Genomic DNA, 21,443 nt, shown 5'->3' on the forward strand with positions numbered 1-21,443 from the left:
TAATTATATATATATAATTATATATATATATAAAATTATATATAATAAATTTATAAATTATATATATAAAAATTATATATATAATTTATTTGAACATTTAATTAATTTATTTGAACATTTATAATTTATAAATTATATATATAAGTTATATATAATTTATTTGAACATTTAATTATATATAATTATAATTTATAACATATAAATTATATATATAATTTATTTGAACATTTTGAGCAATGTTCAAAATGTTATATATATATAACAGAAAAGGATTGAGGAACTGAAAGACCATCTTTATCATTCAACAAACAGTGACTTTTTTTTTTTTTTTTTTTTGAGAGAGATACAGTGAGAGAGAACATGAGAGGGGGAAAAGGTCAGAGGGAGAAGCTGACTCCCCAGGTGGGACTTGATCCTGGGACTCAGGGATCGTGACCTGAGCGGAAGACAGCTAGCTGCTTAACCAACTGAGCCACCCAGGCACCCCAAACAGTGACTATTTTAAGAAAATACACATATCACAAGAATGATCAGATCTGTATCCTCCAGTTCACAATCATATGAAATTTTAGGATGCTTAATTTACACTTTATTTTGTAGAAACTAGTTTTGCTTTCTATTAGATTTTCCATGAGTCCTGAAATATTGTATTTTCTTTGTAACGTTTCAGACAATTGTCATGTCTCATTGTTTCCAAATGATTCAAGTGTTCTGATATTTTGTTTTCCTTTATATCTAGTGGCCCCCCTTCTGCTGCTGACCTGTGACTGTGGGATGGGTCCTATCCGGGGAGTGACAGGAGGATTTATTCCAGTTCCTGATGGTTCAGAAGGAACAATTCATCCATGGGGAATTGAAGGAGCCCATCCTGAAGACAAGGTGAGGACCTAGTTTCTAAAACGTTTTTTTCAATCACATAGAACAAAATTAGATTTATATTCAGATAGGAAAGGGGGTGATAGGGTATAAAAATAAGACACTTCATGACCTTTAAAGGCCTTTGTGAGGGCTGAAATAAATGGAGCCTTTTAGAATCACAGCTCTTCAGATGTCCAACCATAAAAATGGTTACTCCTGTAAGAATTTGGACTTCTTCTAAAGTCATCTTTTGCAAAGAGCCACATTTCACCCATAGTACCATGAAACTGGTTCATTTGTAAACATCTATTTCTTTAACATGGTTTACAGGAAATCTCAAATATTCGCGTGCCACCTATCACGGCCAACGGAGCTGATTTCATGGAAAATTCTGGTAAGTAAACATCAAATGGATTTTTTTTTTAAGATTTTATTTATTTATTTGTAAGAGAGAGAGAGTGAGAGCAAGCACAGGCAGACAGAGTGGAAGGCAGAGTCAGAGGGAGAAGCAGGCTCCCTGCGGAGCAAGTAGCCCGATGTGGGACTCGATCCCAGGACGCTGGGATCATGACCTGAGCCGAAGGCAGCTGCTTAACCAACTGAGCCACCCAGGCATCCCTCAAATGGATTTTTGAAGGCAATACTGGGTTAAATAAGCAATACTGAAAAATAGGAAGTGTTCTAAATAATTTTTTAATAATTTGCATATATATATACACACACGCTGGGAGATGTTACCACTAAAATAGGGTTTCAGTGAAATGATTTACTATTAGTGTATTAGTCAATTCCAGGGCCAAGCTTGGGTTTCAATAAGTTCATTGAAATTCATTGCCCACTGATGCCACATTTTTAATATCCAAAGATTTGTTATACATTTTCTAAACTTTAATAAACTGAAGTAGAGCTCTCAGTCACTTACTAATTTTTTAATTAAAAAAGATTTCACACGTGTAGAAAGATGTAAAGGAAAATATACTAAATACTATGTGCCTACCACTCAACTCTGACTATTTTTACCATTGGTAATATTTGCAGTTAAACCTCATATGTGCACATTCTCAATCTTATTGCCCTTCTTCCTACCCCAAAACTAACAATACCTAGATTTGAGTTCACATATCAGTTTTATATTCAGTCATAATGGGACAAGATCATTTATGCTCTCATATAGGTGAACTTATTCATTTCTTTGGTTTACCAAATAATTATTTTATTCATCTTGTCTCAGTGCCACAATTAAGGCATAAACTACAGGAACAATATGACCTAGTGCCTAATACTAAAGTTTATCTTAACCCCATACCTAGCAATAGATTGTTTTTAAATGTCTAGCCTACAAAATCTGCATGAGATCACTGCAAAATGTCTGCCTTTATCAGCTACCCCAATCCTCACCTGGTTCTCTGATTATAATTACATAGCAAAAACTATACTCAGAATTCTCTAGAAAAAAAATTAACTTTCCATGAAAGTGTAATGTAAAGGTGATAAGGAGAATAGTCATAACTCTTTAAATTGTGTTCAGACACCAAGACACTAAATTAGCATCTGCTAATTTGCATGATTACATTATGGATATTTCCTCTTTGGTTTCCATATTGAAAGCAATGATAGCTTAATTTTTATTTCTTCTTTTTCCTGAAAACAAATAAGCATTGCATTACAAGTTTTCCATGGCTGTGTGCTGAATATTCTGTTTTTACTTTTCTATTTCTGGCTATTGTCACTGAAAATCTATTTCCTGTGTATATTTTTTAATTAGTATGTTTCCAGAGCTATTCCATCTGCGAAGATCCTCTGTACAGACTCACCTCCTCTGTTACTCTCTCATAACAGACCCTAGAATGTTCTTATCACCTCTAGTCATATAATTGTAATCTCTCCTACTTATTTGCTTTACTGGGTATCTGCCCATTGATACCAATAAACAGTAAAAGAAAAAAAAAAACAATTACAGCATAAGATGCTCCAGAATTTTCTTCCCTGTTTTTAGAAGTTTGTACAAATACATATGCTGGAGGGACAGTGGTAGAAGGAACCTCGGGAATGGAACTGACCACCAAACTTGGAGCAGCTACAGGATCTGGAGCCGCTGGAGGATTTGGAGGAGTCACTGGACTTGGCATTGGTTCTGCAGGACAGTCTGGAACAATGAGAACAAGGCATTCTACGGGAGGAACCAATAAAGACTATGGTGAAGGAGCAGTAAGCATGAATTTCCTGGACTCCTACTTTTCTCAGGTAATGTGGTAGAAAACTCTGTGGCTTTGTTATCTTATGTACATTAGAGATCTTTTTTCTTTGCAATTCGTTGTTGTACTTACAGCTTGTTAAAATGTAAGAAAAAAATAGGGTTCTCTGCCAAAATAATGCAGATAACCTACGGTGATGGCCAAAATTGGGCCACTAGTCAAAAGGAAAAATGGTAGGTAGACACAAAGGGAAAGAATATAACAAGGGGCACCTCCTCCCTCTGACTGGAATAACAATGGAAAGCAAAATCTTTTGTGTGTCAGGATCAGCAGCATCCTCTGCAGAAATATACAAAGCAGCCTCTTTTGTGTTCCCTGTACCATAAAGTATGTCAAATGTGCATATTTTTCTGAGACAGGGTTATAGTATCCTTCACATTTTCAAAAGAGTCCATGCCCCAAAATGCTGAAGAACCATTAAATTAATGACCCAGAAATAAAAGTGGGAAAAAAGGGATGTGATCAAAGGTCAGAAGAAGTGTCAGGAAGCATAGAACTGAAACGAAAACGGTTTCAAGAACAGAGAGGACTTTAAGAGGCAGGTCTTGCCTCTTGGTTGGTGCATCAGTAGAAGAGATTTCCTATGGAGTTTTGGTATCAGACCTGGTAAATTCTGGGATCAGAACTGTTGCTGAGAAGGTATTGTCTTACACTGACTGGCAGGGAGAGCTTGTTTGGGATGGGTCTCTTGGGATATTCTGAGATGTGGTGTGGGCCCTCGTTATGGGTCAGGCTCCCGCATGGGTCGGGAAATCTAGACCAAGGCCCCAGTCTGGCTGAGAGCTGGCTTAGATGGTGTAAGTGGGATGCCTGTCCCCACCCCTAAACACAAAGACATGCATTTACAGTAGCACATACAGGGACCCCCACACTGGGCCCAGTGAATAACCTCCAGGTTTTGAACACATTGGTTTTGTAGGTCCAAATCCATGCCAGTGCCTTCAAAACCCAGACTTAAAACGTGAGCCTAGGCTAGATTCAATTCCAAAGGAATGACAGCTACACTGTTCTCCAACAAGTTTCTCTTACAAGATTGCTGATACCCAGAGTTTGGCTTTGTTTCTGTGGATTACCTAAATTAGGCATTCATGATAATTCTTGAGTTCTATGAACAGTGTTGCATTCTTCAGCTGAGACTCTTTGAAAATTCATTTTTTCCACTTTTCTCCCCCTTTAGAAAGCATTTGCCTGTGCAGAGGAAGACGATGCCCAGGAAGCAAATGACTGCTTGCTGATCTATGATAATGAAGGAATGGGTGCCCCCGGTTCTCCCGTGGGCTCCTTGGGTTGTTGCAGTTTTATTGCCGATGAGCTGGATGACAGCTTCTTGGACTCGCTCGGCCCCAAATTTAAAAAGCTTGCAGAAATAAGCCTCGGGATCGATGAAGAAGCCCAACAATTTCAGCCACCTTCCAAAGACAGCCATTTGGGCATGGAATCCTGTGGCTATTCCCTAGGAGTCCAACAGCCAGAATCTGTTAGGGGCCAGACTTTGTCAGGCAGTCAAGGAACCTCTGCTTTGTCTGCTTCCGGCTCTGTTCTGCAGCCAGCTGTTTCCATCCCTGACCCTCTGCAGCATGGTAGCTATTTGGTAACAGAGACTTACTCGGCCTCTGGTTCTCTCGTGCAACCTTCTACTACAGTCTCTGAGCCACTTCTCACGCAAAATGTAATAGTGACAGAAAGGGTGATTGGTCCCATTTCCAATGTTCCTGGCAACCTACAGACTCCGATGGAGATAAGGGGGTCACGTAATATGATCTGTATAGAAGATCCTTGTTCCCGTCTGATATGACCAGAATGAACTGGAATAACATATTGGCTGAATGTATTATTTGGACCAAATTGTTCAAAGGAGCATAGCAAAGCTCACAGTATTAGTCTAACTGGGCACTTATTTTGCAATCTCCTAAACCGAGCTTGATCAGTTTAAATTTTCTAGTTAATATCCCCAAACTGGGTCATGTTGTCACTCTCACTTCTCAAATACCATTCAAGTGGTAGTAAATCTGGATGTTTTTCCAAAAATCTTGAGATCATATTTAGTGGGAAAATTCCAATTAATAATTAACAACTTTTAAACTTCTCTTTTTGCAGTACCAAAGAAATGTATTTGTCCCTATAACTAAAATGCAGCGTGTTTTATTGGATTAAGCACTTGGAGTCAAGAGCCCGAGTTCTTGTCTCTGTCACCTTTTCTTATGTCACTAATAATGACGTAAGAGTCATAAGGTCTTTGCTAAAGCATTTTGAGCTGCTTGGAAAAGGGAAATAGTTGCAGCTGAGTTGTCATCTTCTCAGTGTTGGGAGACCCTAAGTGCATCTTTTGCTCAAGCTCAGGGCTACTGGCTTATGCATTAAACTTGCTATATCTATATCCTTCCATTCTCAAAATACAGTTTGATAAGAAAATATCATAGAGCATTTAGGAAAGTTTAGTATGGTGTAAATAATATTTTGTGTTTTTCTAAATTACTTTGAAAGGATCTATCCAAGGAAAATATCTTACTTTGAGCTCCTTGGTATACATTTCTCAGTACAAATCCTGTGTTAATAGTTCTTGAAAATTACTTTCTATTTTGTAAATGTCAGTGAGTAGATGTAATTTGCAGATGACAGATAGTGATGTTTATTACATTAACAATGTCTACAGACTTTGTGAGAATACAAACATGGTTTTTCTCATAAGGAAAAGAGGCCTCTGACTAGATTAACATAGGGTGAAATTTTTGAATATGTATTATAAGCCCCGTTTCAAGTCAAAAAGGGAGATGGAAAGGGATTATCATTAACCTCTATTTTATTAAGCCTCCGTACTTTGAAACAGCTACAACAACTAAATTCTCTAGCAAAATAAAGATTTTGAATTCATTATTTCATATGCACCGATAGCAGTGCAGCTCTTCAAATCATTTCAAGTCATTCATCTTCAGCCTTTAGCCCCTAGAGAACACCCTACCTTCTTATCAAGATTCTTGTTTTAGCTGAGTCTTTACAAGGTCATTGTCCAGCTCCACTATCTCTAATTGTATATAAAAGACTTCTCCCTGTTTTGTTGCCAGCCATATTCAAAATCTATTTGTTTTTCCAGATGGAATGCAAAGTAATAAAGTATCTTTTAACACAGAAGGATACAATCCTAAGCTTCGCTGGGAGGAAAGAGACCTCCTAAATGTCCCTACATCTAACATCCTTCCCTCCCCCTGGTGCCATGCATGACTACCAGGAAGGTATGTGCTAGGATGGCCAAAAAGAGTGGGCAATCTGTTCTTTTAAGATAATCCCACTGTTTCAACAACACCTGCAGTGTGCCCATCTTGAGGTGAGGGGACTTAGATCCTGTGGAGCGGCTGCCAGGTCCTGAGGAAGCTGCCTTGCTATTATCACTGTGGCCTCTTCTCAACAGAAGCTTGTCCTGGAGTCTAGATCACACATGGTTGATGTGTGCCTCTGTGATGCATGAGAATTAAATTAATAATCATAATAATCCTTATTTCAAGTTCAAAAGTGTCTTCAGGATCCTGAAGAATTTTGGCGTTGCCTCTTAAAACCCAACTTATGATGAAATGGGAATTTCGCTGCATTGCCAAACTACAGAGGAAACTATGTCACTGTCGTAAAGGCTCTCTAAGGGAAAAATTGAAATTAAATGTGTTTTAAGATAAAAATAGACTCATCTTGTCTAGAAGGACCTTGAATTGCCATGTAAAAGTAAATTCAAAGCAAAAATGTATCTGTATTTTTTCACCAAAAATAAAAATTGTTTTAAGCAAAAAAAAAAAAGAAAAATGTTTAAAACTCTCTTTTTACTTGATGTATTATAAATTTTAAACAGTATATGCTGAAACTTCAACAGTATAACACTGAGATAATAAAACCGTTGGCAACAAACATGAGTACTTCCTTAACCATTTAGTAAAAGGTGAGCTACTCTCTAGAATTAACAGTTACTAAGAAATATAAGGTAAGAAACTGACTTACATATGTATTTTTATCAGTATTTTATATTTTTTTTCTAGCTAATACCTTTTGCCCATCCTCCCACACAGGAAGTACCTGGGGACTCAGGATCTCTTCTTCAGGTGGAAATAGTGCTGGATGAGGTCAGAGCAGTCTTTTATTAACGAGATGTTTTAAGTCATTTATTATTTGTTTGGTAGTTTGGAATGATCTTTCAGGCAAAAGTTCTGACATGCAATGATGCCTCAGAGACAAAAGCTGAAGTAAAAAGAAGGTAAGGTTTCCAGCCTAACATGATGAAAAATGTACCATGGATCTGGGGACAGCTGTCAGCCCCAGCAGCTTGGATGTGTCTCCCAATAAATGTCTGTTATTTTTATGTCTTTCTTTAAAGGGATGCCACAAAAAGTCCCTTTGGAACTTCAAATCTTGCCTTGGCTGACCGTCCTTATTCTTTAATCCATACAGTTCAACTGGGATCTGGTGTATGAGGAGCAGAAACTGGGTTAGAGTGGGCGTAGAGTGAAGGAAAGGGGATGATTTGATTCTGACATTCTGAATCAAACCCAGGAAAAAATGAAGCCCCTGTAGGTAAATTCCAAAAATATCCCCTCATCCTCCAATTTATAGAAAGTTTGAAGAATAAAAACAGCAAGATCAATGTATCTTAATTGTCAAAATTCAAGGAAGAGCATGAAAAAAAAACACACTCAACTCTCAAGCTTCAATGCAACTAACAATTAAGAAACAAGTAAACGTTAAGGATCTCTCCTTCCTGTTATTGGCAATTCAGTGTTTTCTGCACTCCTGCAGAAAATACTGAGTATATTCAGACTCCTGCACTGGGTCTACAAATAACTCTGAGTCAGAGATTATATGGCTTAATACTTGTTCAACAGCACAGTCTGAGATCATTATTAAGTGGGAGGGGGGAATTGATAAAGAAAAGAAGATAATTGTTTGATTTACAGGTGCCAGAAGCAACACATTTTCCACAATGAAGACTGAGATTCCTTCTGCTCTGCTTGATCCCTCCGTGACAAGACATGGGCCCTTCAAGGTTGGTGTCTTTACTTTCTTTTTCCTTTATACATAGACTTTCTTTTCAACAAATGCAAAACAGAATAATCTAAACACAATGCAGATACAGTTAAAACTCAAGAGAATGATGGTCTAAAAGAACAAGTGCAAATGGATACAGTTACCAGAGCAGGAAGAAACTAGACACAGGTAAGCCCCACCAGCTGGCCAAGACTGTTTGTTACATATTCTAATTTAATTCTTACAGTAACTCTAATTATAATGAGGCAAACAGAGATCCAGAGAAGCAAATTACTACCTCAAAGTCATTCAGTAAAGTGACATAAATGTAAAGGTTTATCTACAGTTATTCACAATAGAAAGCAATAATAATATATAACCATTACTCTGTCAAAATAATCTGCTTCCTTTCAGCCCTAAGACTTGAGTAGAGCATGAAAAATTGGAAATACAAAGAAAACAATGAAAATAATTTTTTAAAAACCAGAAATCTAGATATAATTCTAAAGATTAAAGAAGCAGTACATTGTAGACAAATATATCTATTTGGACATAAAGGACAGGGCAATCTATATATTTCTATATGTATCTAAGAATGAGAGATAGAGAAAAAGGTAGAGACAAAGGAATGGATAGAAAGAAACAAGTATATGATTTGCTGCTATTTTGAGGTATATGTAAGTTTATTTTTCAGGGCACAATGAACATCTCTTTTACATTTAATAAGGAAAACAAACTCCCCAAAAGTCATGGAATCTCCTTTCTGATCAACTCCTTAAGGATTACTTTGATAGCACACTATTTAGAAGGGATCATGTGTGACATGTAGCTAGATGTAAAAGTAACTTTATATGGAGAGATTCTGATTCAATATTAATACATATTGAGAAATGATCAACACAGTAAGTCTAGGTAACATCCATCACCATACATAGTAATAAAATTTTTTTCTTGTGATAAGGACTTGTAAGATCTACCCTCTTCACAACTTTCAAATATGCAATTCAGTATTGTTAATGATAGTGACCGTGCTGTATATTATATCCCCATGACTTATTTATAACCAAGTTTGTACTTTTTGAACCCTTTCACCCATTTTCCCCACCTCGCATGCCCCACGTTTGGCAATCACCAGTCTGTTCTCTGTATCTAAGACCCTGATTTTTGTTTTATTCCATTTCATTTTTTTATATGATAACTTTAAATGGGTCCCTTCACCTCAGTGTTTCCATGATTTGTAGAAAACAACACAACTGAACAACGACAAGTACTATTTTACGCCTTAATGCTATCTCTCCTTCCACATTTATTTCATGAAGTACCATCATATTTTTAAGTTTATGCCTTGGTACATCTCTGATGTTTTCTGTGCACTGAATATGTCATTATTAAGTTAGCAAACAGTAAAAGTTGTGTGAAAACACAGAGTATGAAATCCTAATATAAGCAAAACACTCAGATTGAAAGAACATGTATGTCTTCCTTTCCTCAGAAGGCAAAGGAAGTATTTATATTCTTTCATAACCAAAAGAGGATTGCAAAGAACTCTCTTAATTATAAAGCAGCACAGAATCAGGTAATCTTGTATTTATTTAAATGGGATAATGACATGGTTTCCACTCCTGCAAAAAGGCATTGTAACTAAGCCAAATATGAGTATTTAAACACAAAAAGTGAGATTAACTTCAGTCATGTCTTCCCACGTCCAACTGACCATGTTGATAGTAAGAATTATGTGGTACTAACCTGGGAGTAACACACACACACACACACACACACACCCTCAGGTAAGCAAGTAGCTCGGTGTAGCTGAAGCAGTGTCTTTCCATCATCAGACCCATGGAACAGACAGTGACGCTTGGTTTGTGTTGCAGATAGAAAGTTTCTGCATGCAGAGTCTGCTCTCCAGATTTATTAAAAAGAAAAGAACCACCCAGATTTTCCACCTAATTTTTCTTCAGGTAAAGCATAATGAAAAGACCTTGTTTGACCAAACTCTTAATTATTCTCATGTAGGGCTGACAGCCTCAACTTTAGATTAGTAGGCAACTGTGTCATAGGAAGTGTAAGTATTAGTCAAAGAGCACAAAGTTTCATTTAGATAAAATGAATAACTTCGAGAGATCTACTGTACATCATAGAACCTATAGTTAGCAATATTGTATTGTATACATAAATTTTGCTAAAAGGGTAAATCTTGTATTCAGTCTTCTTGTCATTAATAATAAGAATAAGAATAATAAATAAGAGAGAGGGAGGAAACTTTTGGAGGGAATGAATAGTTTCATGGCATAGACCGTGGTGATGGTTTCATAGGTGTATACTTACCACCAAACTCATCAAGTTAAACACATTCATTATATACAACTTCTTATATGACAAAAAATTTAATATGTAATAAACAGTCTAATAAGTTCTGACAATATTCCTTCCTGCATCTTCCCTCTTCCTCTCCACTGTTATAAATTGCTATTAATTTTTCCTCACAAGTTATGGTTGCTACAGTTGAAATATAAGTTCATCTTCTAACTCGCTACTCTTCCTCCTTACACTTTCTCAGACCCTGCAACAGAAGGGTCTGTTGTACTGATCTTTGGAAATTCTGTCAAAGAGGCAAACCAGCCACAAAGACATTTGCTGCCAAGATGATAGAAGCTCTTCTATTCTATGCAAACCTATTTCACACCAAAGCCTCCAGAACAAGCCAACACATGTTCTTGCTACTTCTGCCAGCTCTGGCTGGGAAAGGATGTCTCCACTGAAAGAACAAGTCAGGAGATGTTTTTGAATATTTTGATAGGAAACATGGATTTGTTGGGCAAAGAAAGCCTGCTAAACTTTGTACAAAATCAAAGTTACTACTCCAGGGCCCATGAGAAAATTCTAAAATGTCATTCTATTAGTCAATCAAAACAACTGTATTATGTTTTAATGATTAACAAAAGATAAATTTGAATTTTTTAATGTGGTTTGTTTTTTTAATTGTGTGTTTTAAGTTAACAGTTAAGAGGTTAAGCTTTGTAGACAACTATTTGAGTTCAAACCCTAGCTTCACCACTTACTAGCTGTGTGTCCTTGGGCACGTTACTTAATCACTCTGCACCTCCCTGGACTTTTATTATGGAAATAATAGTCCTTACCTACATCAGGAGGTTTTTGTAAAGAGGTTACAAGCATGCACTGAGGACAGAGTAAGTGCTCGTAAAGATTGTTATTTTTTATTGTTTTTATCATTATAATTTAAATCTTCAAAATGAACTCAACATAGAGTTAAGAGTACTGACATGCAAAGTATTAAAACCATACAAACTCTAAACATCTATATTATCTGATCCAAAACCTTGTTTTACAGATGTTCAAACATGCTGAAAAGCAACTTGTTTATCAAGGGCAGAGTTAGGAATTGACTAGGTTAATTCTCTTCCTGCAACTCCAAACTGCCACTACAATATTTCTTTTTCACTAATCTTTTGCCTCATTCACATAGGCCACTCCACACTGGAAACTCCTTTGAACACTTAAGCAAAGAGAGACGAATTTATTCATACCAAATTTTTATCAGAGATAGCCAACATGATTAAAATCACCAGATGATTATAAGTTTTCAGTTGGGCTTCCTTGGAAAGGGCAGAGTGGAGAGGTTTTTCCTCTCCACTCTGAGTTTTGTTGTTGTTGTTTCAGTAGTCACCACACCCAGCGTGAAACCCAAGGCAGGGCTCAAACTCAGGACCCTGAGATCAAGACCTGAGCTGAGATCAAGAGTTAGACCGACCCAGTGAGCCCTCTAAGACCTCTAAGACTTTTAATTACATCATTTCCACCAAATAGAATAGGGCAGCCAGGTGGCTTTGGGGGAAAAAAGTTACTTGAAAATTAGCGTGAAAGGAATGATGCTCTTAACCCAACCTTCTGTAGTATCCATATGTTAGATAACACCAACAGAATAGCAATTACAACACACACAGAAGAGACCACACTTTATATTCAGTTTCTATGATATACGGTGCCAAGTTGCTAGCCACATGAAAAAGAGTTTCATTTGCAAAAACTAGTTGACCCAACATAAAATTGAAGGAAATGAAATTTATTTTCCTTTGCATGTTTTTTTACCTTATTTCTCAAACATGCTATGCCTAATGTTTTGAGAATCACTACCTCCTGATTCCTTTAAAAAACTGACCATAACTAGTTGATAAGTTTTTAATAATTAATAAAATAAGTAATAATTAATTAAACAAATTAATAATTAATAAAACAATTGATAGTTGTTTTGGTAATTTAATTCAAGATAAAGTATCAATCACAGCAGCACTTTGTTATTCCTCCTTGGAATAGATATCTTTAATACTCAATATCTGTTTACTTAGAAAACAAAGTGATTTCCATTATCATTAAGTCATAGGTCCTCAGGAGGTGAGGTGTTTTAGGCATAAACACTTTCCAGGGTCCCTCAAATCACATATTTGGCATCTGTCCATGTAGGGCCACAGAGCATACCTGGGACTCAGGTTTCACATTCTGACAAACAGACCTCAGGCATCTAGTCTCTAAGAAATAAAAGTAAATGACATGTTCCATAGACGTCCCACCATCTTATTATTCCTGAAAACCTAGAAGCCCCAATCTTCCTCTGATTTTTTTGTTTATTTCGGATGGCTTATCCATACTCCTGAGGTGAAAATCAAAGGTATAATAAACATAAACCACACTCTGTAGACTTACGATTCCAACTACTGAAAATTCCACCATGTAGACGGATTCTCCCACAGTGCCAAACAATGGAAACTCAGAATGGCACTTTTATGAACCATAAATCAATCCTTTAACATGAGCTTTCACATGGGTTTTACTTTGTTCACCTCTAAGTCTTCCCTGTAATACTGCTCTGCTTAATTTGTTGACTTGTCATCAAATGTCCTGATTACTTCAGATGCATGCTCTAATCCTAAAATTAAGAAAGAAGTATGATGATACACTCTCTTCCTCTTTCAAACCCAGAGAAGAATTAGTCACAAGAAGTCTTTGTTGAATGACTTACCTCTATTGTAGCTGAGTCTACATGAAACGGGTGTGACTTTCCCAAAATGTATGACATCACTCAGTTATTGTTTCAGTAAACATTAAGAGAGGTCCGCCTAGAAAAAAAAAAGTGTCATGGTAAATTAGCAGATAACTGCCCAGTCAAACAAGAGATCTGCTTTCAAGGCATATAGTAATGTTCATAATGATCTTTATGAATTAAAAAAAGTCTTTAACCACAAATGTACTTACAGAAGCTAGTATGGGTCACTGTGATATTTAAAGTTAAATTATCAAGAGAAATTTTTTCCCGTTGCCTTCTTTGAATCAGTGTTTTGCTTAACTGGTTTGCTTAGCATTTAAACATATTTCTGTCTAGTAAAATCTCTATGTGGGAACTAGAGAGGGGGATGAAATTCAAAATCAGTCCACTGCCAAAACAGATAGAAAAAGAAAAAAAAAAAAGTACAGCTCAAACAAATCAGGTTTAAAAACGAACATCTTCCTAAAATCCTCAGGCACTAGAGAAATTTTGAATCTCTTTTCTTATATTTGAAAGACCGCTTTAATTCTCCAATTCCCTGGGTGTGTATAGATGTACCTGAGTTAATTAAATTATTATTTATCATATTAAGATATTTTCAATTACTTTTGTTACAAAAGTGAAATTACTACACAGATATAATCTGCCATTCACAAAAAAATAATTTGGGACTCAAGAATTACATTATAACTTTTAGTCAGTACAGCTCATGTAAACGTGTTCCAAAACAGTGGTTCCCCATATTTTTTTTTCCCCTTCATGACACAGGTTACAGATGATATTCACAAGCTCACATCCTCCTGTGGACAAGATCCCCTAGAGGCTGCAAAGGCCTTCCCGGGGAAATAAACTCTCTCCACCCGAGATGGATGTCAAAATGCAAGTAAGTAACATCATTACTGAATAACTTTAGATGTGCTCTAATCATTTTAATAAGTAAGCCATTCACAAATTACAGAGCTTGATTATTAACAGATTATTACATTGACTGGTATGGTGCTGAAATAAAACACCGCCATCACCAAGATGAATTCTGAAAGATAAATAAAAGAAATTTCATTTCCTCCAATCCTTGTTTTTTTCATTAAAATGAAAATCGTTCACTGTTTTTGAGATTCTGCCTCTCTCTACTAGAGTACTTATAATTATTACTCCCTACTATTTGGAAAGATCTTTAACAATCAATATGATACGTCCAAGTGTTCTTTCCAAAACTACTGAATCGCTTCTCTTTCACTTTTTCCTTAAATATAAGAACATTCCTTGTCTACGTGCAAAAGAATGAAATAACTGCCAAGAAACCAATAGTCTTTTCTGTCTTCTGAGGGTTTTTTCCTGTGTGTCTCTGTAGGCTCATTACTCACATTGAGTCAGCGTGATGATTTCTGCCTGACACCCTCAGTAAACTCTCCCAGGCCTGCCTGCAAGCCTGGCATGTCCTGTCACGTTGGGGATGGATTACAGTCCAGAGCTGTGGTTAAATACCAAATACTCTCCCCCCATCTTCCTAGCCATGGCTATTTCCCTTATCTTTCCAAGAATTCCCATAAACAAATCAAACAAATCTTGGGGTAAACACCAAGCCCAGAAACTTATTCTGAAAATTTCTTTTTCAGAAACTATAGTTGCCGGGGGGGGACCTGGCTGGCTCAGTGGGTAGAGCATGCAACTCTTGATCTCAAGGTTCTGAGTTCAAGCCCCACATTGGGTGTGGAGCCTACTAAAAAAAAAAAAAAAACGAAAAAAAAAAAAAAACAAAACAAAACAGAAAATGTAGTTGAGGAGATAAAATCAACGTTCCCAACAATCCTGTTAATGAATGCTTGCTTTGTTCACCTCCAGAAGGAAAGATATTTTCCATATGGTTTATGGCTTTGCACTTTGTCATCCCTGAAAGAAAGGGAGTCTTTTTTTTTTTTTTAAGATTTTATTTATTTATTTGACAGAGATCACAAGTAGGCAGAGAGGCAGGCAGAGAGAGAGAGAGGGAAGCAGGCTCCCAGCTGAGCAGAGAGCCTGATGCGGGACTCAATCCCAGAACCCTGAGATCATGACCTGAGCCAAAGGCAGAGGCTTTAACCCACGGAGCCACCCAGGCGCCCAAGAAAGGGCGTCTTAACACAGCAATGTTCTCCACTGGCCTCTGAACTTCACTTTACACTGTTCAGCCAGGCTTAGCAAGGTCCATCCTTAAAAAAATGGTGAGGAAGAGTGATTTTTGTCCACCTTATTTTGGAGACATTTACTGACATCTTTCCAGGAATATAATTGTCTCTTGTCCTTTCCCCTTTACTCTCACTTTAAAGGCACACCCACATATGCATGCATACACCCACACCCCAGCCTCCAAAATAACCTCAAAGATGTACTCACTTATTCATTCATGCATGTACTCAACTTACATTTACTGAAGACCTACAAGGGTTCAGGCAAAGTTCTAGGTGCTGGATACAGAGCAGTTCACAGAGAAAACTTCCAGCCCTTAAAAAGTTTATGTTCTAGTAAATGGCAACAGATAATATATAAATGCGTAGTCTTTAGATTGCAATGTGCCAAGAAGAAAAAATGAAGCAGGGAAGGGGCATGGGGAGCTCTGGGGCTGGGAGTATTTTGATTTGTAAATGAGTGTTCGGAGAAGGCCTCACTGATAAGGTCTTATTTGTGGGGCACAAAAAGTAAAGAGTGAGGGAGTAAACACTGTACCGGTCTAGAACAGAACCTTTTAGGGAAAGGGAATGGAGAGTGCCAAGACTCAGAGATGGAGCATACCTGTTCAATCTGTGGTGTCTGTTACGGTGTAAATGACTGACGAGAGATTAACATGCTGCCCTCCCAGTATGATGCATGTAACGGCTAAGGGCACCTTCAGCTAGAGGATTCCGGACGTTAGTCATTGGCAGGGAGGGGCTTCTGATGGGACACCAGCAGCTTGCTGAGCCTTTCTAGACACCACGTATTTGGGCACACTGTGATCCAGCATTATTATAGTCCTATCACATTTTTAAACTAGTGTGATTCATTAAAAAAAAAAAATCTCTTGGGGCACCTGGGTGGCTCAGGGGGTTAAGCCTCTGCCTTTGGCTCAGGTCATGATTTCAGTGTCCTGGGATGGAGCCCTGCATGGGGCTCTCTGCTCAGTGGGGAGCCTGTTTCCCCCTCTCTCTCTGCCTACTTCTGATCTCTCTATCTCTGTCAAATAAATAAAATCTTAAAAAAAAAAAAAAAAAAGAAAAAGAAAAAGAAAAAAGAATTTCTTAAGATAACGTCAGTACTTGGGGCACCTGGGTGGTTCAGTGGGTTAAGCAGCTGCCTTTGGCTCAGGTTTTGATTCCAGGGTCCTGGGATCGGGCCCCTCATTGGGCTCCTTGCTCAGCAGAGAGCCTGCTTCTCTCTCTCCCTCTGCCCGCTGCTCTGCTTACCTGTGCTCTCTATCTCTCTGTCAAGTGAATAAATAAAATCTTAAAAAAAAAAAAAAAAGAATCATCAATACTCTACTTAGACCCAAGAGTGGGCAATTTTGGTTTTCTGGCTGAGCCAAATAGCATTTTGCAATTGCACCAATTGCAAATCCACCAATTCTCCTCTGCCCTGTGAACAATGTTAAGGATCTCCTTCCGCCTTTGCCTCCAGCCAGTCCCATATATTGACTCACAAGGAGGAGCCTGGGGGGATCAGCTCTGTTAGACACTGTGCTTCTCACTGCATGGGGCTCTCACTCTTTCAGGGTGTTGGTGCCAGCAGCTGTGCTCTCAGGGCTGACTGCTCCTGCCCCAGAGTGTGGTGACTGTTCATTAAGGACATGCTGGCTTCTCCGTGCTAGACCACAGGGCTTGCAGTCTGCTAGGCTTTGATTATTACTCTGTTAGTTCTAGTTCAGAAAGGCAATAAAGCCATCCTCCACTCCAAGTTGGCCAGTTCCTGTCTCTCCCTGCCCAAGGTGTTAGTGGCTCTTGATCCATCTAACTGGGAAGTCCATGAGAATCTCAACATTCTGACTCTAGTGTCTGTGATGCCACTCCTGCCTTGTCTTCTGTGGAAAAGGACCAGGCCTCCTTCCCCAGGATTAAGGGGCAGCGGGATCCTCTCCCATTTCTCCATATCCAATGTAACACACTGTCTTCTCAACTGTCCCCTAAACTCCTCCAGCTTCATCCTGTCCATCCCCTAGTGCCACACTCAGTTCCATGTGTATACTGACACACGTCTTCACTATCAGCCAGGCCACTCTGTAGCCCTAACTCACATCACCACCTGCCATCCTTCTCCTGTTCTTGAGCTGCAGTGTGTTTGGGGAAAACGCACATACATAGACCAACACACATGTGTGTAACTGTGTGCATGCATCTATGCCTGTGCACATCACACACACACACACACACAGAATCCCAGACCAACGTTTTCTGACCAGATCCACCATTAATTTGTTCACAGTGCATTCTTCAAAAACCTTCCCTTATAATCCTGCTTTTTACTTATAATCAGTTCCTTCTACTATGTGGGCTTAGTTAAACAAATCTTTATTGATCACTAAATATTTGCTGGATATGAGGGGTTGGGTCCACTATGAATAAGATATGACCTCTGCTTTCTAAGTACTAACAGTCTTGAGAGAAAGAGAAACAGGCGGAGTAGCAGACATGGGTGAAATCACCAGGAGCCACAGTGTGATCGCTGCTGCAAAGATTGTATGAATCATTTCAAACAGCAGCCCAGAAAATGAAGGGAAAGGTAACTAACTGCAGATGGAGAGTATGGAAAAGGTTGAATTGGGAATGACTCTCATGTTCTTGGCTTGGGTGGCCAAGCTGACAAAGCATGTGAGAGGCATATAAGGAAGTCATGGGCTTGAACTGGAGAGGTGTAGAGGGATTGCCAAAAATTTTTTTGGTCAGTATGTTAGTTTGACATCCCTACAAAATTATTATGGTACTTTGAGGTCCCCATGAAATATCCAGATGGTAATATTCCCATGTTAGAAGGTCAGGAGTGAAAGCTTGCACAGAGAGAGTGCCTATAGAATCATCTCAGTACCAAGTAAGAAGGAAAGGAAAGAACTCAAAAGCTATAGCATTTAACAGGGGGACAGACAATAAGAAAAGGATGGAGAAAGAAAGAAAATTAGGTGACTGTTTCTGCCTCCTAAATCTACCTGCAATTGCATTTTCCTTCTCATTTCAAACTACTTGCTAGTCTTTTCTAATCAGATATTGCTTTAATATCTCAATACAATTTTCACTGGGGGGGAAAAAAAAAAGCTTTTACTTCTGACTCCCTTGTTTGTGTTAATGTGGTTAAAAGAATGGTTTCTTCCCACCAACAGTGCCTATGTTTTGAGTTACTCTGTCCTGGTGAGTTCGGTGCCTCCTCACAATTACTCATCCTTTAAGAATCACCTCACCACACCACCCCCACAGTTCCTACTGAAAACCTTCTCTAATATCATGGTTGTCAGTGTGAATTTGGGACTATGCAAATCCTAGGTTTGCATTATACCCTGCATATAGTTTGACCACTGCATTTATAATAGTTTATAAGTTCTGCAGTTATATTATTTCATAAGTACTTATTTTTGCTTCTTGGGATGAAGAAATACTTATTTATCTTCCCAACTTATTTTATTCCCAATAAAATGCAAATGAAATGTTTGGTAAACTGGGACAAACTAAATGTTGAATAAATTGACAAATAAATGAGTGGAGTGATGCCAGGAAAGGGATTCCTTCTTTTTCTGCCCTTTTCACATTATGTAGCGGTATTTCATATTTTCTCTTATATCTACATAACTTTTATCTATAGATGTCCTTTTAGTAAGCCTCCTGATCATAAGGACTATTTTTATGTTGTAATGGCCATTCATTATAATTTAGAAATCAGAAATTACCCAATTTAGCTTTCATCTTTTTGACATGAATTCTAATACATGCACTGAGATTTTCAGTAGATTTAAAGGGTCAGCCATCTGTCAAACTATTTCCCAAGAACGCCTGATGCATAAAGTGTTCTTTGATGCTACAACGTGTCGGGAGTAAAGAGCTAGTGATAGTAGATAAAGGACACATTAGTTTTTGTTTCTACAAAATTTTTATGTTTTAGGTAATATTAAGAGATGACTCTAATAAGCCAATCACTTGAAACTTATTCTCATCTCTGTGTGTGTGTAAACCAAAGTATTATGGGAAGCATAACTCAGGTAGGTATTTTGAGTATCTCTAGACATTAATTATTTGCACAAAGTATAATTCAAACTGATGCATTGTAAGTACATGTTTTTGTTATTTTTTTAATAAGTACATGTTTTAAGAAAAGTACATTTACTATATAATGTTCAACTAATTTAGGGGGAAAACCCTGTAAGTTAAATCTTTCACGCCTTGTTAACACTCAATTTATTTTAAGGCACTCAAGTGCTTTGTCAGTAATGATTATTTGCTCCTGTGTACAGAGATTTATGAAATAGATTTACTCTCATGCCAGGAGAAAGAAGTCAGGAGCTAGAGTACTAGCTGTGTTTGACTCTGAACAACTGCCTTTAACTCAATGAGTCATAAGTTTCAGAATTTTTAAAGGGGAACGATTTTAAGAATGACATACAATAGTACTGGATAATGCATGTAGTCACACTTTCTCTCAAAGCCTTGGAATAAATGTCTTAAAAAGAATACAATATTGAAACTGACTTTGTCGGTCTCTGAGGGAGCTGAACAATCCAACAGAAATAAAATTTGCTTTAGCTATTTCTTATTCTGGAAGCTACAGTTATGTTCATTACTAAACAGAAACCAAACTCTCAATGCTTGCCTATAGGACTCAGGTACAAGAGCACTAATTTTAGGTAGGATTTATATACAGTCTCCAGGGTTGATTTGTGAAAGTGTTTCGGTAAAGCCTGCCTTGTTTATTTAGGAGTTTTCCCAGAGTTCTGGGGAATGAGAATTATCACCAAAGTGCTACCACCCACATCTAGCTCAAGAGAAAGGAATGGAAACTAGAAGATATAACTTCTCTCCTGATTTAATTATGCGCCCAATGCTTAAGAGTCTCCCTAGCACTCGGCACTGTTCTAGGCACTGGAAACACAGTGGAAAACTAAACACACTCTTCCTAGAAAGTTAGTCCTCTGCTAACTTAGTCACTAACACTTAAATAATACTATGAGAGAAGTCACTCAACAGTTAAGCCCTAACCAAACAGAGGAGAGTATGGTTTTCTCCATTCAAAGACGGAGTGGTCCTTGGCAGCTAGGGAAGAAAGGGAATAACGAGATGCCAAATCTCCTGAAAAACTGGCAAGAGAGGTCTGGGGAGAGAAGGGTAGGATAAACTGGGAGAGAAACAGGAGGGCACTTTTGACCACAGAAGGAACTCTGCTATTGTGTTCAAACGGAATGCCAAACTTCTTTCTAGCAGCATACCACATCCTTTATACTTTTATAGGCTCTTCCACTATGCCAACTGCAATAGTTAACCTTTCTTAGATGTTTCCTAGCCCAGTGCTGATTCCATTGTCTCTGTTTAATTAAGAAGAGTTCAACTTAACATTTACACTTGCAATTACATTACTAAAAACTACATTTATTGAACCTGATGTACTAAACACCGCAGAAGGCTTCCCATGGATTTTCTGGTTTAATCTTCACAACAGTTTCCGCGTTGGGTGCTATTATTAATCCCATTAAACAGATCTGGAACTAAGGCACAGAAAGATTGTCCAGGTCACACGCTTAGTAACTACTGGAGAAGGATTCTGACCTCTAGTTATTTTTTGTGTAAGAGATTTTGTAAAACACATCGAAGTCTATCTTCCCCTTAACACCCCTAGAATATTCTCCTACCTGTGTCTAGTTAACAAGGAGTCAAAGGACTGTCCCTTTAGATCACCTGTGATTTTTCTGTTTCTCCCCTAACCAGATAAACTGCAAACCTGTTGAAACCAATGAAGGGGCATTGGGAAGAACAGAGAAGCCTTCTCGGAGCCAGCCACCTAAATCCTGCTCCAGAACCCGAGCTCTCTGAAAGCAGGCCCAGGCTCCCTTGGCTGCAGTGAGGACACAGGTGCCCGCGCTACAGTCTCCCTGGCGCCACCTGAGCTCCGGGCCCGCGCACTTTCACAAAGCGCTGGACCCCTGAGCGGCCTCGGGCGGCCGGGGGCGCGCGCTGGACACCGCACGTCTGGCTGCGGAGAGCCGGCTTTGCCCTTGGGCCGGGGCCGGGGCCGGGGTCGCGTGGCCCGCGCTGCTCTGGGGCTGCTCAGGCCGAGTCCCACCGGGT

At 38.4% G+C, this 21,443-nt stretch overlaps 1 protein-coding gene and 1 long non-coding RNA gene across 2 annotated transcripts in view; one reads left to right on the top strand and one right to left on the bottom strand.

The window, feature by feature from the left end:
• DSG3 (desmoglein 3) overlaps positions 1-4,908 on the top strand; it is a 21,436-nt gene extending 16,528 nt beyond the window's left edge. The window contains exons 13-16 of the mRNA XM_059409884.1: positions 740-879; positions 1,189-1,252; positions 2,855-3,102; positions 4,291-4,908. Coding sequence (XP_059265867.1) covers positions 740-879; positions 1,189-1,252; positions 2,855-3,102; positions 4,291-4,908 — 1,070 coding nt within the window. The remainder of the gene's footprint in view (positions 1-739; positions 880-1,188; positions 1,253-2,854; positions 3,103-4,290) is intronic.
• Positions 1-21,443, bottom strand: part of LOC132023549 (uncharacterized) — a 54,529-nt gene that overhangs the window by 32,774 nt on the left and 312 nt on the right. Inside the window, exon 2 of the long non-coding RNA XR_009405985.1 lies at positions 13,153-13,249. This is a non-coding gene — a long non-coding RNA (uncharacterized LOC132023549). The remainder of the gene's footprint in view (positions 1-13,152; positions 13,250-21,443) is intronic.

Source organism: Mustela nigripes, chromosome 8 (assembly GCF_022355385.1).
Source record: "Mustela nigripes isolate SB6536 chromosome 8, MUSNIG.SB6536, whole genome shotgun sequence".
NCBI classification, from domain to species: Eukaryota; Metazoa; Chordata; class Mammalia; order Carnivora; family Mustelidae; genus Mustela; species Mustela nigripes.